Source organism: Lichenostomus cassidix, chromosome 2 (genome assembly GCF_008360975.1).
Source record: "Lichenostomus cassidix isolate B80296 chromosome 2, HeHo_3.0, whole genome shotgun sequence".
Classification (NCBI taxonomy): Eukaryota; Metazoa; Chordata; class Aves; order Passeriformes; family Meliphagidae; genus Lichenostomus; species Lichenostomus cassidix.
The window spans coordinates 146,765,234-146,778,663 of NC_139482.1; the positions used below are offsets into that span (position 1 = coordinate 146,765,234).

Here is a 13,430-nt window from a genome sequence, read left to right on the forward strand (position 1 = left end):
TTCTGCAACACCTGGGAATTCACAGTCCATTTTCAAATGATTTTCTAACAGACAAAATAAACGTAGCTACATAAATATTAGTTATGCTTGTATTTATTATGCATTATGAATAAATATTATCATCTGTGATAAATAATGGGAGGAGTTTCACTTTACAAGTAGCATCCCATTAGATCGACTTTTAACCAGGCAGTCCCTGATGCCATCTAGTGTCCTTCAGAAAGATACCAGGATCACCTGAATTAGCTCAAGCAAAGGGTCTAAAGCTGCAAACCTGCATGTTTGTGCCTGGAAGTTGTTTTGTGTAATGACATTTCCAGTTCTGCAACTTTTGAGAGAGCAGAACCACATGCACAGACATACATTGCTTGGCAGGGATGGTGTTACTAAGGGGGAATAAGGATATTTATTACCAGAGAAAACAAAACTGCAAAGGAAAGAAGTAACTCAACAGGCAAGGGGAAGGAGTTTTTAATATTCTCCTTTCTCCCATGTTTTCCTTGATAGTTGACTTGCACAGTAGTGAAAATCTGACAGCCACAGGCGTGAGTAAAGGAAGCATTTCTTCATAGAATCCTACAATGGTTTGGACTGGAAGAGACATTAAAACCACCTCAATTCTAACCTCTCTGCCATTGGAAAGAATGCCATCCACTAGATCAGGTAGCTCAAAGCCTTGTCCAACCTGGCCTTGAACACTTCCAGGCCTTGAACACTTCCAGGCATGGGGCACCCACAGCTTCTCTGGACAACCTGTTCCAGTGCCTCACCACCCTCACAAGAAAGAACTTCTTCCAAAACCCCAATCTAAACCTTTCCTCTGTCAGTTTAAAGCCATTTCCCCTCGTCCTGTGATTACATGCCCATGTCAAAACATCCTCTGCAGCTCTCTTGTAGCTACTTTAGGTACTGAAAGGTGCTCTAAGATCTCCCTGGAGATTCTCTTTTCCAGGCTGAACAGCCCTAACTCTGAGCCATTCCTCACAGAAGAGGTGCTCCAGTCCTTTGATCCCCTTTGTGGCCTCCTCGGGATTTGCTCCAAGAGGTCCAAGATGTCCTTGCTTTGGGAGCTCCAGAGCTGGGTGCAGCACCCCAGGAGGGATCTCACCAAAGCAGAGGGATAGAATCACCTCCCTCCACCTGCTGGCCATTGCTGCAGCCCAGGGCACAACTGGTTTTTGTTAATCCAACCCACCAGCAAATCTGCCTACGACTCCTTTCAAGTTTGCCAAAGCCATTTCTCTCTGCTGAGGCTGTTAACACTGCCTGTTAGTGCTGCCCACTGCCAGCTGCTCTTAATCCACTGCCACCCGTTTCTTACCTGCAGGACAGAAATGACACAGTGACAGCTGACAGCTGCCACCAGCCTGGGCCAGAGGACTTACAGCTTCCCTGAGCTGCTCTCAGCAGTGTCCTCCTGCAGTGTCAATTATGCCTCAGTAACTCCTGTGCCACTTAAAGAAAAGCAGAAGCAGTGGGGGTTCAGCTGTGCCAGCCACAGTGGGAGACAGAGGCAAAGGGAGGAGCCACTACTTTTCTACTGTTTTTGCCTCTTTCCAGCTCTTATACCTGACCACCACTGTGGTCCTCTCACCCCATCTCCAAGAATATTTCATTATTCCAACTGATTAGCCTAAATATATATGGAAAAGCTCCCTAGTACTATACTCCACACTCAGAGGGAAGCACTGGCAAGGATTGGTTTTCGGAGAGTGCATGACAACTGTGTGCACCCTGCAGGTCCTGTCACCTCTATAAGATCACTTGTGACACTCTGCTAAGGCTTATCACCTCTTTCTGACACTTTAGTTTGTATACCTGTAAATCCAAGGTAACTATTCTTACCTCCCCTTCTCCTCCCAAGGATGGTAGTGCTATGCGCAGAGCTTTGCTGTGGCAGGTGTCACCACAGTTGTCTTGCACATGGAGAAATCCTGGCAAACTGAACAGCTGACACACTTCAAACCTTTTATTCCTTACTGTCTTGCAGCTCATTTACACGAGCAATGCACTCAAAGCAAAAGAAACAAATAACTCCTTCTGTGCCTGTAGCATTACAAACATCATATAAGATGTCATTGTTCTGCATGTGTCCTTAGTGTGTGTATATATATATAACACACATAAGCATAAACTTTGAGCCAAGGCAAAAAGCAAACCAAAGAAATCTTGTTTCTATTTCCAGTACTACCTTACACCCTTATTTCCTTCCTCAGCCTCTGAATAACCTGGCATATATGTTTTCCTTCTAATGACTCTCTTACAGCCTACCTCTGCTATCCATAAAACATCCTGATCCATAACACTTATTCACAGATCATGTTATGTCATTTATTTTCCACTAGGTGCCGCAAGTGGGAAATAAAACTTAATTTTTAAATGCAGTTTAAGAGGCTGGGATAGCACACAGTTATGTCCCAGCCACAGCTGGCTTGAATGCTGTGCTGCTCTTACCAGCACAGCTTTGGACTTCTCATCACAGCTGGTTACAGTGATGAGGATGCCCAGAACCAGACTAAATCTGAGTTCTTTACTTAAAGCATTCAGATAACACAGAAAACATTAAGGGCTGTGTGTCTATCAGATGCAAGAGTTTGGATAAGCCAGAGGCCATGATTGTTAGAGATGTTACTTACAGGAATCCTGGGATGTGGGGTGAAGAAGGCTGTCTGGAACAGAAACCAGAGTGTTAAAAACAGGACTGCCTATTTTCCTTAAAGTGTAATAGTTTATATATTCTGCTGTCATCACAGATTACACATTCCATACATCCATAAGTAGGTTTATAAAAGAGCAGCTCATTGTAACATCTGGATGTTTGGAAATAAGCCCACAAATATCTTACATCTCCCAGAATATTTGAAATACAAACATAAACTCAAAACTATCCTGTGTGTCCTACCACAATGAAAAAACAATCAATCTTTAAACTTTATAGCAATTTTACTGCTAGCAATGTTCAGCTCCCTTTTCCACTTGGAGACATCTTCTGTATTACTAAAATTCCTGACACCACGATTGAGCTTGGTGTGTTCTGCCCCTGCATTGTACCATGTTCATGACATCTCCATATTGTTTTCCTAGGGAATACCCTGCTCATTACTCTGCAGTAACTCTGAAGGACAAGGTTTTGTAGAAAGACACAATATCTTTTCTCAAAGCTGATAAAATTTTGAAGAAAATAATAGTCCTTGACGACATGAAGACATGTCAAAAGCATTACCTACTTCTAACAGCTGAAACAGTGCCCTGGTTCTAGCCTAGATCAGTGGGAGGGAGCATTGCCAAGACATTATGTCATTCAATATCACCTCATGTCACTGTCAGGGTGGGGGAAAAGGCTTCTCTCTCACTTCCAAGAAGAAGGTGGTGCAGCAAGCACAGCAGATGGAGCAGTGGGATAATGCTTGTCCTGACTGGAGGGAACATTTTGGGTGGCATGGCTGCAGCCAGATCAGGCTCCACACTCTCTCTTTTGTACACTTTTGTTATTAATATTTTTGCTGTTGCTGGTTTTTTTCTTATCTCGTTGTTTCCAGCAAATTGTTCTTATCTCAACTTGTGATCTTTGCCTTTTCTGCCTCCAGTTCTGCTCTCCAGCCACACATGGGAGGAAGAGGGGAGAAGGGGAAATGTGTGACAAGTGATCAGTGTGTGGTTTTGGAGTCTCAGGGAGTAAGAGGCACTAAAGTGGGGAGTTCCATTCCTAAACCACAACAAATAGAAATTATTTCTCCCTACAAACACAGGCAGCTGGAGCAGGGAGGTACATCTCCATGTCCAGCCATGTCGTATTTCGTTTGTAAGCTGCCTTCTCTCCCTTTACTAACACAGATTCTTCCTTGGTGTTGTGACTGGATCATTCTTGTATGATACATGTGGAGTCTTAATATTGTTATTGTCATTCAGTGGGTGCTTATTTAAACACCAGTGAACTTCACTGTAATTATACTCAGGCTCCCCAAAATAACTTTGCACCTTCATTTTGAAAGCAATAAATTTATCTACTCTTAGTCTGTTTTTCCAAAGAGGCAGAGGAAGGCACAATCTCAAAAAAAAAAAAAAAAAAGACCAAATAAACTGATATTGCTTCTCTCAAACAAAAGGAGATAATCTCAGAGTAATAGGTCCTACATTTTCTGCAGAAAAGTAAGAAACTTGAAAATGTTTGTTTCTGAGGAATTTATGTGGAAGAAGAGTGATGGTGCCTTGAATATTGTTACAGCACCAAACACAATCTTACTTACTGTTCCAGGTAAGCCTGGAGGTCCAGGGGAACCCACGTCACCCTGGAGAAAGGAGAAAAAGGTAATTAATTACATAAACAGATTCCCAAATAAAACTCACCATTATGATCTTGAAGATGCAGCATTACCAGATGAGTTATAACCCAGCTCCCCAGCTCAGTGACAACTCTGGACAGAATTTTTGCTGTCCTTGCTTTGTTGCATGCAGGATTCTCACTTTGTTGTCTTCATCCCTCTATGATTTTATCATTGACCTGACCTCACAGGTCAATGAACTTCTAAAGTTGCCTCATCCAGTTAAGGATGTGGAGTTTAATTTGCTTTTTAAATTAAAGTTGATCAAAATTCTTGCTTGAAAAACATGTTTTAGCTGAACTTCCTTCATTGATGAAATAAACTCCAAGTTTTTCATCAAATATTTAAGCTTCTAAATCCATTTGCCCCCTAATTTTGAGTTAAAACAAAACTGTTGCTGGAGGATTTCCTGAGCATCGTAGTCTGGATGTTGTAGCTGGCATTGACTTTCCTGTGGGCTGTGCTCCAAAAACATCAGTGCCCTGACATTTGAAAGCCAAGAACTACAAACAACACCTGTTAACTTCCCAGACACAGGAGATTCAGGTGCTTCATTGATGTCAGTTGACCTTCCATGAAACAATTCCCACCTCCACAGACAGTAAAGTCACTGACAAACTGAGGAATGATGTATCCTAGGAAGGAAAAAACCCACATCCTGACTGCTACTGCCACTGTAATGAGGACAGTTTTTCACTATACACCCACAAGCATCTGCAAGGTCAGTGCTGCTTCTTCACTTCATGTTCACAAGGGTTGAATGTAAATTCTGGTGGACATTAGCTTTTTCTACTTCTCTCACTTTCACTAAAATTAATGGTTTTGTGAAAGCAGAAGCCCAGGCTGTTCCGTAAATTATTGTTCTGTCACACCACAGACAGGCATAGAAAATTTTTAGATTTTAGTTCCAGGCTCATTTACATCAGCCAGTTATAACACCAAGAAAATTTTCCTTGAATTAAAGAAATTGTCCTTAATTTCATCAGATTCCATTGCTCAATAAATGATTGTCTCCATCCCACTCATAGCTATTTCTGCTCATTCTCTGTAAGGTTCAGCTAAACGTCTTCCAAATTTTCTAATCTTCCTCAGACATCCTCCTCTATCACTTGTCTCTGCCCCTTTGCCTGTTTTCTTCTCTTGTCTAATGAAGATCAGGGTCATTTCATGACTTACCTTTTCTCCTCTTTCACCTTTCATTCCTGGGAGACCATCTCTTCCTTTTTCTCCCTAAGACCAGGGAATGGAAAGCAAGAAATGTGTACATTTTTATTTGATTGCATCAGCCTCACCAAAATATTTTACACCTTCAGTTATCTTACCTATCTTCCAAGATGTAGAGCAAGCAATTAAAAATGTAACATTTTGAAAATGACTCCAAAACTCCACTATATTTTCAAAACCAATGAATATCTATTCAGTTCACAGAAAGGAAAGCACCAATCCTAAAATGACTTGTTTGTAGAAGATCCTACTGCCTGATGCAGTTATTAAAATACCAATTTTTTCCCAGTTGGAAAAGAAAGGCAGCAGAACGGCAGTTAAGGCCCAAAATAGATATTTATATTACTGTTTTGTTTATATAAGAGATTTCTGAATCATCCATTCCCTGGTGCCTATGTCTCTATTTGGCCTAGGTAACCTGGCATTCTGAATGTGAGATGCTTAACAAAGATGATGTGATACTCCTCAAAGTACAGACACAAAGTGTATTTATCCTGCATCCAAACTGGAGTTATCTTACCGACATTTCTATGATTTTATTTACAGAGTGAATCACAGAATCATAAAATTGTCTGGGTTGGAAGGGACCTTAAAGACCATTTAGCTCCAACCCCCTGCCATGGGCAGGGAAAACTTCCTCTAGACCAGGTTGCTCAGAGCTCCATCCAGCCTGGACTCAAACACTTCCAGTAGAACATACTCTGTATCCTATGCTCTACAAGGCATATAATGGAGTAAACTGCATGGAAAAACCTCAGCTGATTTTAGATCCTGATTGATCACATTCAAGCATGCAGTCAGTTATCAGGATTAAAGACCTCATTTACATGCCTCAATTTACTGCCAGGCCCCTAATCCAAATATTTCCAGGTAAGACATTTCCAGAGTTCTGCAGCTACACAAGGGGAAGCAGCAGACACCAGGACTTGGGTGGAAGTCAGGCCAGCAGAAAACAACCCAGCCATTCTGAAGCCTTTTCCAGGGCTCAGTGACAAGGGGGATTAGTGATTTTTTTTGTTCTTATCAAGAATTTTTAATGTTCTTAAATCAGGCAAGTAAATCCGAAAATGAGTCCTAAAGTGCAGTCTAACCTCTGGAGTCCTAACCTTTTCTACTACGTCCCAAACAGCATGGCCCAACTCTTCACATTTAGGACAGGCACTGTTCATTAGCACCTCTGTGCTAGGATTAGTCACTAGGCAGGGAATACCTTTTTGGGTGCTTGGTAACCTTGCTGGCTGCCAACGACAGCCAGCACACCAACAGAGAACATCATCTAGGGACACTCAAGGTAAGTCCTCCTGATGCTAAACAGCTAAAAAAGGATCAATTTGTGGATCAAAGTCACTCACCTGGTCTCCTTTTTCTCCACTCAGTCCAGGTAAACCTCTGGGACCAGGAAAACCTGCTTCACCCTGAAAATAAGGCAAAGTGTGTGAAATCTAGAACACTGTAGGACAGACCCTGCCTGAGTTTTCTCATGGGATTGATTGTAGATGTAGTTTGCTGAGAGAGAATAAGATTAATTTAATTATAAAATAATTTCTTAGTTTTCTTAAATCATTACTTATACCAGCAATTAAGACTACTTTTTTGTCTGTTAACTGATGTCATAGAATTTAGGCCATATTTGCTTCATGCTGTTCTTTAGCAGGACAAAGAAGCAAATAAAAGCAGATAAAGAAATAAAATCTAACTTTTATTTTCATCTTTAATGATCTGGTAAAGTCTGGAAATGCAAAAACTGTGCTGTGTTAATCTGAATGGTACAGATATCACCTGATGAACAGATCTAGAATTTTCTGAGTGAATTATTGAACATTTGGATTTACTTCTGTTTGAACATTACTTTTGAGTTTCTACTTTACAATATTTGTTATTGGAGTAACTATGATCTCTGTGTCATGTGGTTTCTCCTAAATATATCAAGCACTCTCAAATTTAGCTCCTGGTTGACCCAGTTTGTCATCTGAAAATAACCATGTGGTTTCCTATTTATAAATCTTTTCTATCTGAGTTTATAGTGCAATATCACAATAGGGATCAGTCATGGACAGGACCCAAATTTATTGAGTCTTGTACAAATACTGAACTAAGAAAAGGTAATCCCTGCTCTAAAGAGATTATATTAAGTATAGGGAGAACCAAAAGATTGCACAGTCGAGGTGCAATGGGTCTGTAGACAAAATTAGGTGAGGAACAAGATGCTGTGGTAACTGAGGATGATTAAGAACATCAGGGAGATGTTGGAAGAATCTTAAAGTACCATTTGGTGATAGAAGGAATGGTGCTTTCTCAGAGCCACTGGGGGATCTTGGCTATCATGGAATCATGGGATGGTTTGGGTTGGAAGGGACCCTAAAGACCCTCTAGTTCTAATCCTCTAGTTCTAGCATACCCATGGGCAGGGACACTCTCCCCTGGACTAGGCTGCTCAATGACACATCCAGTCTGGCCTTGAACACTTGCAGGGATGGAAATGACAATGAGATGCCAGAGATTCAGAGAACAGTCAGAGCACCTAACATTGAAGAAAAAGGACAATTTGGAGAGAAAATAAAACCATGGTCTAAATTTGGCCTCTGAAAAGGTCCTGAAGCAAAACATCAACGAGTTCCTATGAGTTCAAGGACAGAAAGATAATACAAAACACCAATGCTTGACTATGCTTTCTGTGAGGATATTTTTCCTAATATCCAACTGAAATTCTCTGAGTGCAACTTGAGGCCATTTCCTCTTATTCTGTCACTTCTTACCTGGGAGAACACACCAAGCCCCACCTGGCTATAACCTTTCAGTCACTTGTAGAGAATGATATGGCTACCCCTGAGCCCGCTTTTCTCCAAGATAAACAAACCCAGTTCCCTCATTTGCTCCTCACAGGAAAGGGGTAGGTAGCAGCAGAGAGTGTGACCACAACACTGGGACAAATAGGAAAACTGATCATCAATTCCTAAAATGTAATAGTCATGGAGAAACTGCTGCAGCTTGAGGAAAACTGCTATTTGAGACTCCTCATGGACAGCTCCTTCCCTTACTCTCTCCAAGTCCTGTTGGTGGTGTATATTCTGCTTTATTACACATATTTATTCATGGGAGCAGAGGTGATGACCATCCTCCTGTTTCATCTTCACAGCAGAAAATTGGACTGAGACTGGTTGGAGTAAGAGAAGACTGTAACTCCAAGACTTTTGCACAGATGGCATAGTCTCTGTACCCAAAATCTTGTACAGAGTCTTGTACCTTGCCAAAGATTCAAGACTCTGTCTTACACAGATTTCCCTTTCTACAGAATTTCACAGTTCAGTTGAGAAGTTGACACGCAGATAACAATGCCAGCATCTGTGGTAATTGGTCCTGACTGGTCTCTGGACAGCTGGGTGCTTCAGGAAATTGCAGAACATTGTTTCCACTTTTCCCTGAGCTCAGCAGTCTAATGCTGAAACCCAAATTCCAATATGAAAAAACTAAGATAACTGTGTAACTGCCATCTGGGGTTATTTCCTAGCACAAATTCACATCTCAGAAATGAGAGCATCACCCCTTGCATCATGGAGTTACAAGTAAGGTCCTCATCTTCCAGAAGCAGCACCTGGTGTTAACATGAGGTGTGGAGGAACCTAAGCACTTATGCAGTTCTGCCTTCTTTTTCTTCCCTATCTGCCAGGAATAAGACAACTGAATTTTCCAAGATACAACGAAAAGTTGGACTTTGCATATTTTGGAGAATATGCATTATTCAGGAATTTTTGCATTACTCAGTTAAATCGTAAGTCTCATCCACACATCTGTTGCATCTTCAATCACAGATGAGAACAACATGAACAGATCTACATTGGCTTTTTATTGCATGTGGTCACTTTATTCTGCTTTGACAGGTAGGTCCTGCAGTTAAGACTTTTTCCTGCTCACCTGCTCACCAGGTTGGCCGCGGCTCCCTGGTTCACCCTGGAAAAACAAAAGCAAATCTGTAACATTGTAAGCACCTGACCCTTTGGTAAGAACACTTTCTCATTAGCACAATGTGGCCCCTGCTGGTCCATGTTGTTCTGCCTACATCCTGTGAGGCTCTGAAATTGCCTTTTTGATGTCTTAGGAATGCAGGGAGCCAAGGCAAGGTCCAGGTTAGATCTCCCTGCACACTTGGGCTTGAGAGAGGAGCATCAAACAAGGGTTGGTATTTCAGAACACCATGAAAGTCAATGAGCCCCATCTACTCATTGTCTCCAAGTTCAGAGGAATCTTACTCCCCTGACTTTGGCATAAGACCTTCCAAAATCACACCACAGTTGACTCAGTGGATACAGCAGAATTTGAAATAAAATCCCTTACCTTGGGGCCAGCTTTTCCAGGAAAGCCTTCCTCACCCTTTTCTCCTCGTTCTCCCTGCAGGGAACACAAGAAGTCAACACACAAACTCCTCTAGTGTTTGTGCAGCTCATTTGCAGTCAGTGGTGAGGAATATTTTAACTCAGCTCCTCAGGATCATTTACAGCTGAGGGTGTAAATGGAGTCATGTGAGAATATGCTTCTTGGAATGTTTTTCCATTTTAGTGCTGTTTGCAATCACTTCTGCAGCATTCTACTAGAGAACTTCTGGAATAACACAATCACTATTAAATTAAAGATGTCCATAGTGATTTATGTGAAAAACAACACAGCACAGCATCAGCATCCCCAAAGTCTAGTTTGGCCTCTGTAACCTAAACATGGCACATTTCCTTGACCCTTATTTGCATAGGAATGGCAAGCTGAACAGAGTGTTTCCTATCTCTAAATCTCATATCTCCCTTCTCCCAATGCAGAGACAACAGAGGAGACAACTCCCCAAGCTGCCATTTGGGGAAGCTTCCAAATGGGGCACAAAAAGTAGGAAATAATAAAGAACCAACTTTGTGCCACACAGACCCAGAGAAGCCTCAGGGGGATGGCATCTCTTCTTTCCAGCCCTTCAGGGAGTAAAGAAAGGAATATCTTTGGAGCCTGCTACACTTCTTTATTCTTCTTCTTTGTGCCTTGGATACACACCTTGCCTTGCCAGAATCACTGGATTTCCTGAAGGATTGTTTGCAATGCCCAGCTGTGTTTTTCCTGCTTCCCTTGCTCGCTCACCCCAGCAATCTGCCCAGGTAAGCAGCTTAATTCCCAGCGTCTGTGGTGTCACTTGCCTTTTGACCTGGAAGTCCTGGAAGCCCACTGAGTCCATCTTTGCCAGGCAGCCCCTAAAAATTAGAAAATAAGAGGAAAAAAATAGCTATAAGTACCAGTTTATTAAGTTGTTACCAGCAAACTCAGCCTAAGTGTGCTCAGTTCATCCCTCTTGCCACTCACCTAAGTTTAAGAAAAGAAAAATCTTCTCATGCATTTAGGTTTTAAATTTTTTCCTACTGTGTCTCAAAATACACAAAAATTTTCACACTACACATATTTGCTATGCCCTTTTCCCAGTATCTCAGTTTTAGTGAATGACCACTGGATGTCAGCATTGTTACAAAGAAATTCCAGTATAGCACTTTTATGCACTGTGGATCTTTAAATAATTTTTAATGTATCTTACTTACATTTTAACTTATTCTCTGTAAGTCCCTATTATCTGTACCTATAAAGATTTTTAACATCTATTTCTCCTTTTAAATATTGGTAATTTATTACACAGTACAGAGACTCCTAAAATTAAATTATGTAACACATAGGGACAGAATGGTTCAGCAAGATAAGAATTAAAATTATTTCCTGTAATGCATTTAAAATGAGAAAAAGTTTTCCATTTTTCAAGTGTCAGTCAATCCCCAAACACTGCAGGCTGTAGGTAGCAATTCTGTACTACGTATTTAATAATTCAGCTTTTGTGACTTAAGACTCAACAGAAATTGCTATCCTCTGCTAAATCTGAGATTTTAATAATGAGTTATTTGGCCTGATTAAGGAAATTCCAGATTTGGAAAAATAATACTGTGTCAAATGCAAAAGGACTTTTGAAAGATATCATATAAAGAAAATATCATGATCCAATTCCGTAGAGTATAGTGGGGCTGCACCTGGTAAAATCCTTATTCACAAAAGGTATCAGAGGCTACTTTCTGAATTAAAAGTGACAGTGCTGGAGCCCATGTTAAAACCTTGTGTGCAGACAAGATGTGGGAAACAAAGCAGACTTGAGAATTAAACTGTCTGAAGTAATGGAAAGCTTAGAGATGAGGGAAGCAGGTCCTCAACACTTACAGCTGGTCCAGGTGGTCCAGTTTTACCAGAAACTCCAATCTCTCCTGGCAGTCCCTGAGAAATGAAATCAGAAGAAAAAATATATCACCATTTCTGTTCTTTGCAGGAACCTCACTGGGGATCAGTGCTTTCAGCTGAAGTGCAGTTTTCCCTTCCACTGCAGTCAGGTCACTGCCATGGGGAGCTCTGGAGACATTGAATTATCCCCAGGAAGCACCAATGTGGTTCCAAGGCTCAGCAGGGAGAAGCTGAGCTCTAGGATCAGCTGTGGCTTTGCAGTAAGAAAACATAAGAGCAAACACACATTGCCAGAGGCCCTAACTTTGTTCCATCTGAAAGCCATGACCTAAAATTTTCCCCAGCCATTTTTTCTTCTCCTTGATATAAAACAAAACCCCCCCAAGCTTTCTTACCGGTGGTCCAGGCAGTCCTGGGGGTCCAGCTATGCCTGGGGGCCCTGGAGGTCCCTGCAAGAGAGGAAGCAAAGCCAGTTTATCAAACTCTCTGGTAGTGACTGAAAGCCTCATGTCCTTCCCCGAGCTTTATTTGCTTCACTTACACCCAAAAAGTGCAAGATGCCAAGCCAAGGGGCCACAAACACAGGTAGAACAGAATCTTCTGCTCATGCCACTGCTGCCCTTGCTACAAGAGAGCTCCATCCTCCACTCCAGCACAGGAGATGGAGGAGTTGAAGGCCATCAGTGGTAACCTACAACTCAAAACTTGACCAGTTGCATTCCTTGGAGCATCCAGTCTAAGTTAACGTTGATTCATGTTGTTTCAAAGTGAATAATTTACCTCTACAAATAGATTGCTGAAAGCAACTAATGAATAGAAGAGGCTTATGGTTTGAGCTTGCTTTGTGGGGGAAGGTGGAGGTAAAAATATGAATCTAAGAGTATGGAGAAACGCTGCAATCACTCAAGTGTTGTAAAACAAAATGTGCCACCATTTTGTTGCTTGACATCAACCTGGTAGCTAGTAAAAGATCCTCACAAACTCATAGTTTGTTGAACACATTTAGCTGGAAATACCTTCACATTCTTACTCATCTCCCTGCAACAGCTGTTTCTCTTAGGGAAAATATTCTCTCAATAGCCATGTGATTTAAAGAAGGATTTATTTTTATGCATTGAGCAAATTGTTAAGTTTGGTTTCGTATGAGAAATTTGTTTCCAGCCTTGACAGATCTTCATATGTTACTTGAGATACAAAGGTGTTTGTATCTCAGTTTCCCCGGAAGACAAGACAGGATTTCTCCTATGCTCAGAATATAGCATGTGTTCATGTATTTTTTGGAACAGGACCTGAACAAACAATGTAAGAAATGGATATAGGAGTTGAAATTTTACCCTGACTGCCTCTTTCTGTCTTTCTAAGATGACAACCTCATTTGTTTTTCAGTTTTCAGCATAATGGGAGTTCTGGTGCAATTGTACTTAAAAAACAACAACCAACCTCCCCAGCCCACCTAAAAACTCTGTAAAGATTTGAAACTGAGCAACTGATACAAGACAGAAAATGGCCAGACAGCATTTTCTCTGACACCATTCAATATTAAGGTATTATGAGAAATGGATCAATATTAGCATTTATGTTTAACAAAAAATGTAGATGACGAGAAGGAAATGGTATAAAAAAGGGAGGACAAGGAGCAATTTG

The 13,430-nt window shown here is 41.2% G+C and overlaps 1 protein-coding gene across 1 annotated transcript in view; it reads right to left on the reverse strand.

The window, feature by feature from the left end:
* COL22A1 (collagen type XXII alpha 1 chain) overlaps positions 1-13,430 on the reverse strand; it is a 221,667-nt gene that overhangs the window by 53,860 nt on the left and 154,377 nt on the right. The window contains exons 25-33 of the mRNA XM_085053637.1: positions 12,182-12,235; positions 11,769-11,822; positions 10,711-10,768; positions 9,879-9,928; positions 9,459-9,494; positions 6,899-6,961; positions 5,499-5,552; positions 4,248-4,289; positions 2,637-2,669 (exon numbers count right to left, since the gene is read on the reverse strand). Coding sequence (XP_084909763.1) covers positions 2,637-2,669; positions 4,248-4,289; positions 5,499-5,552; positions 6,899-6,961; positions 9,459-9,494; positions 9,879-9,928; positions 10,711-10,768; positions 11,769-11,822; positions 12,182-12,235 — 444 coding nt within the window. The remainder of the gene's footprint in view (positions 1-2,636; positions 2,670-4,247; positions 4,290-5,498; positions 5,553-6,898; positions 6,962-9,458; positions 9,495-9,878; positions 9,929-10,710; positions 10,769-11,768; positions 11,823-12,181; positions 12,236-13,430) is intronic.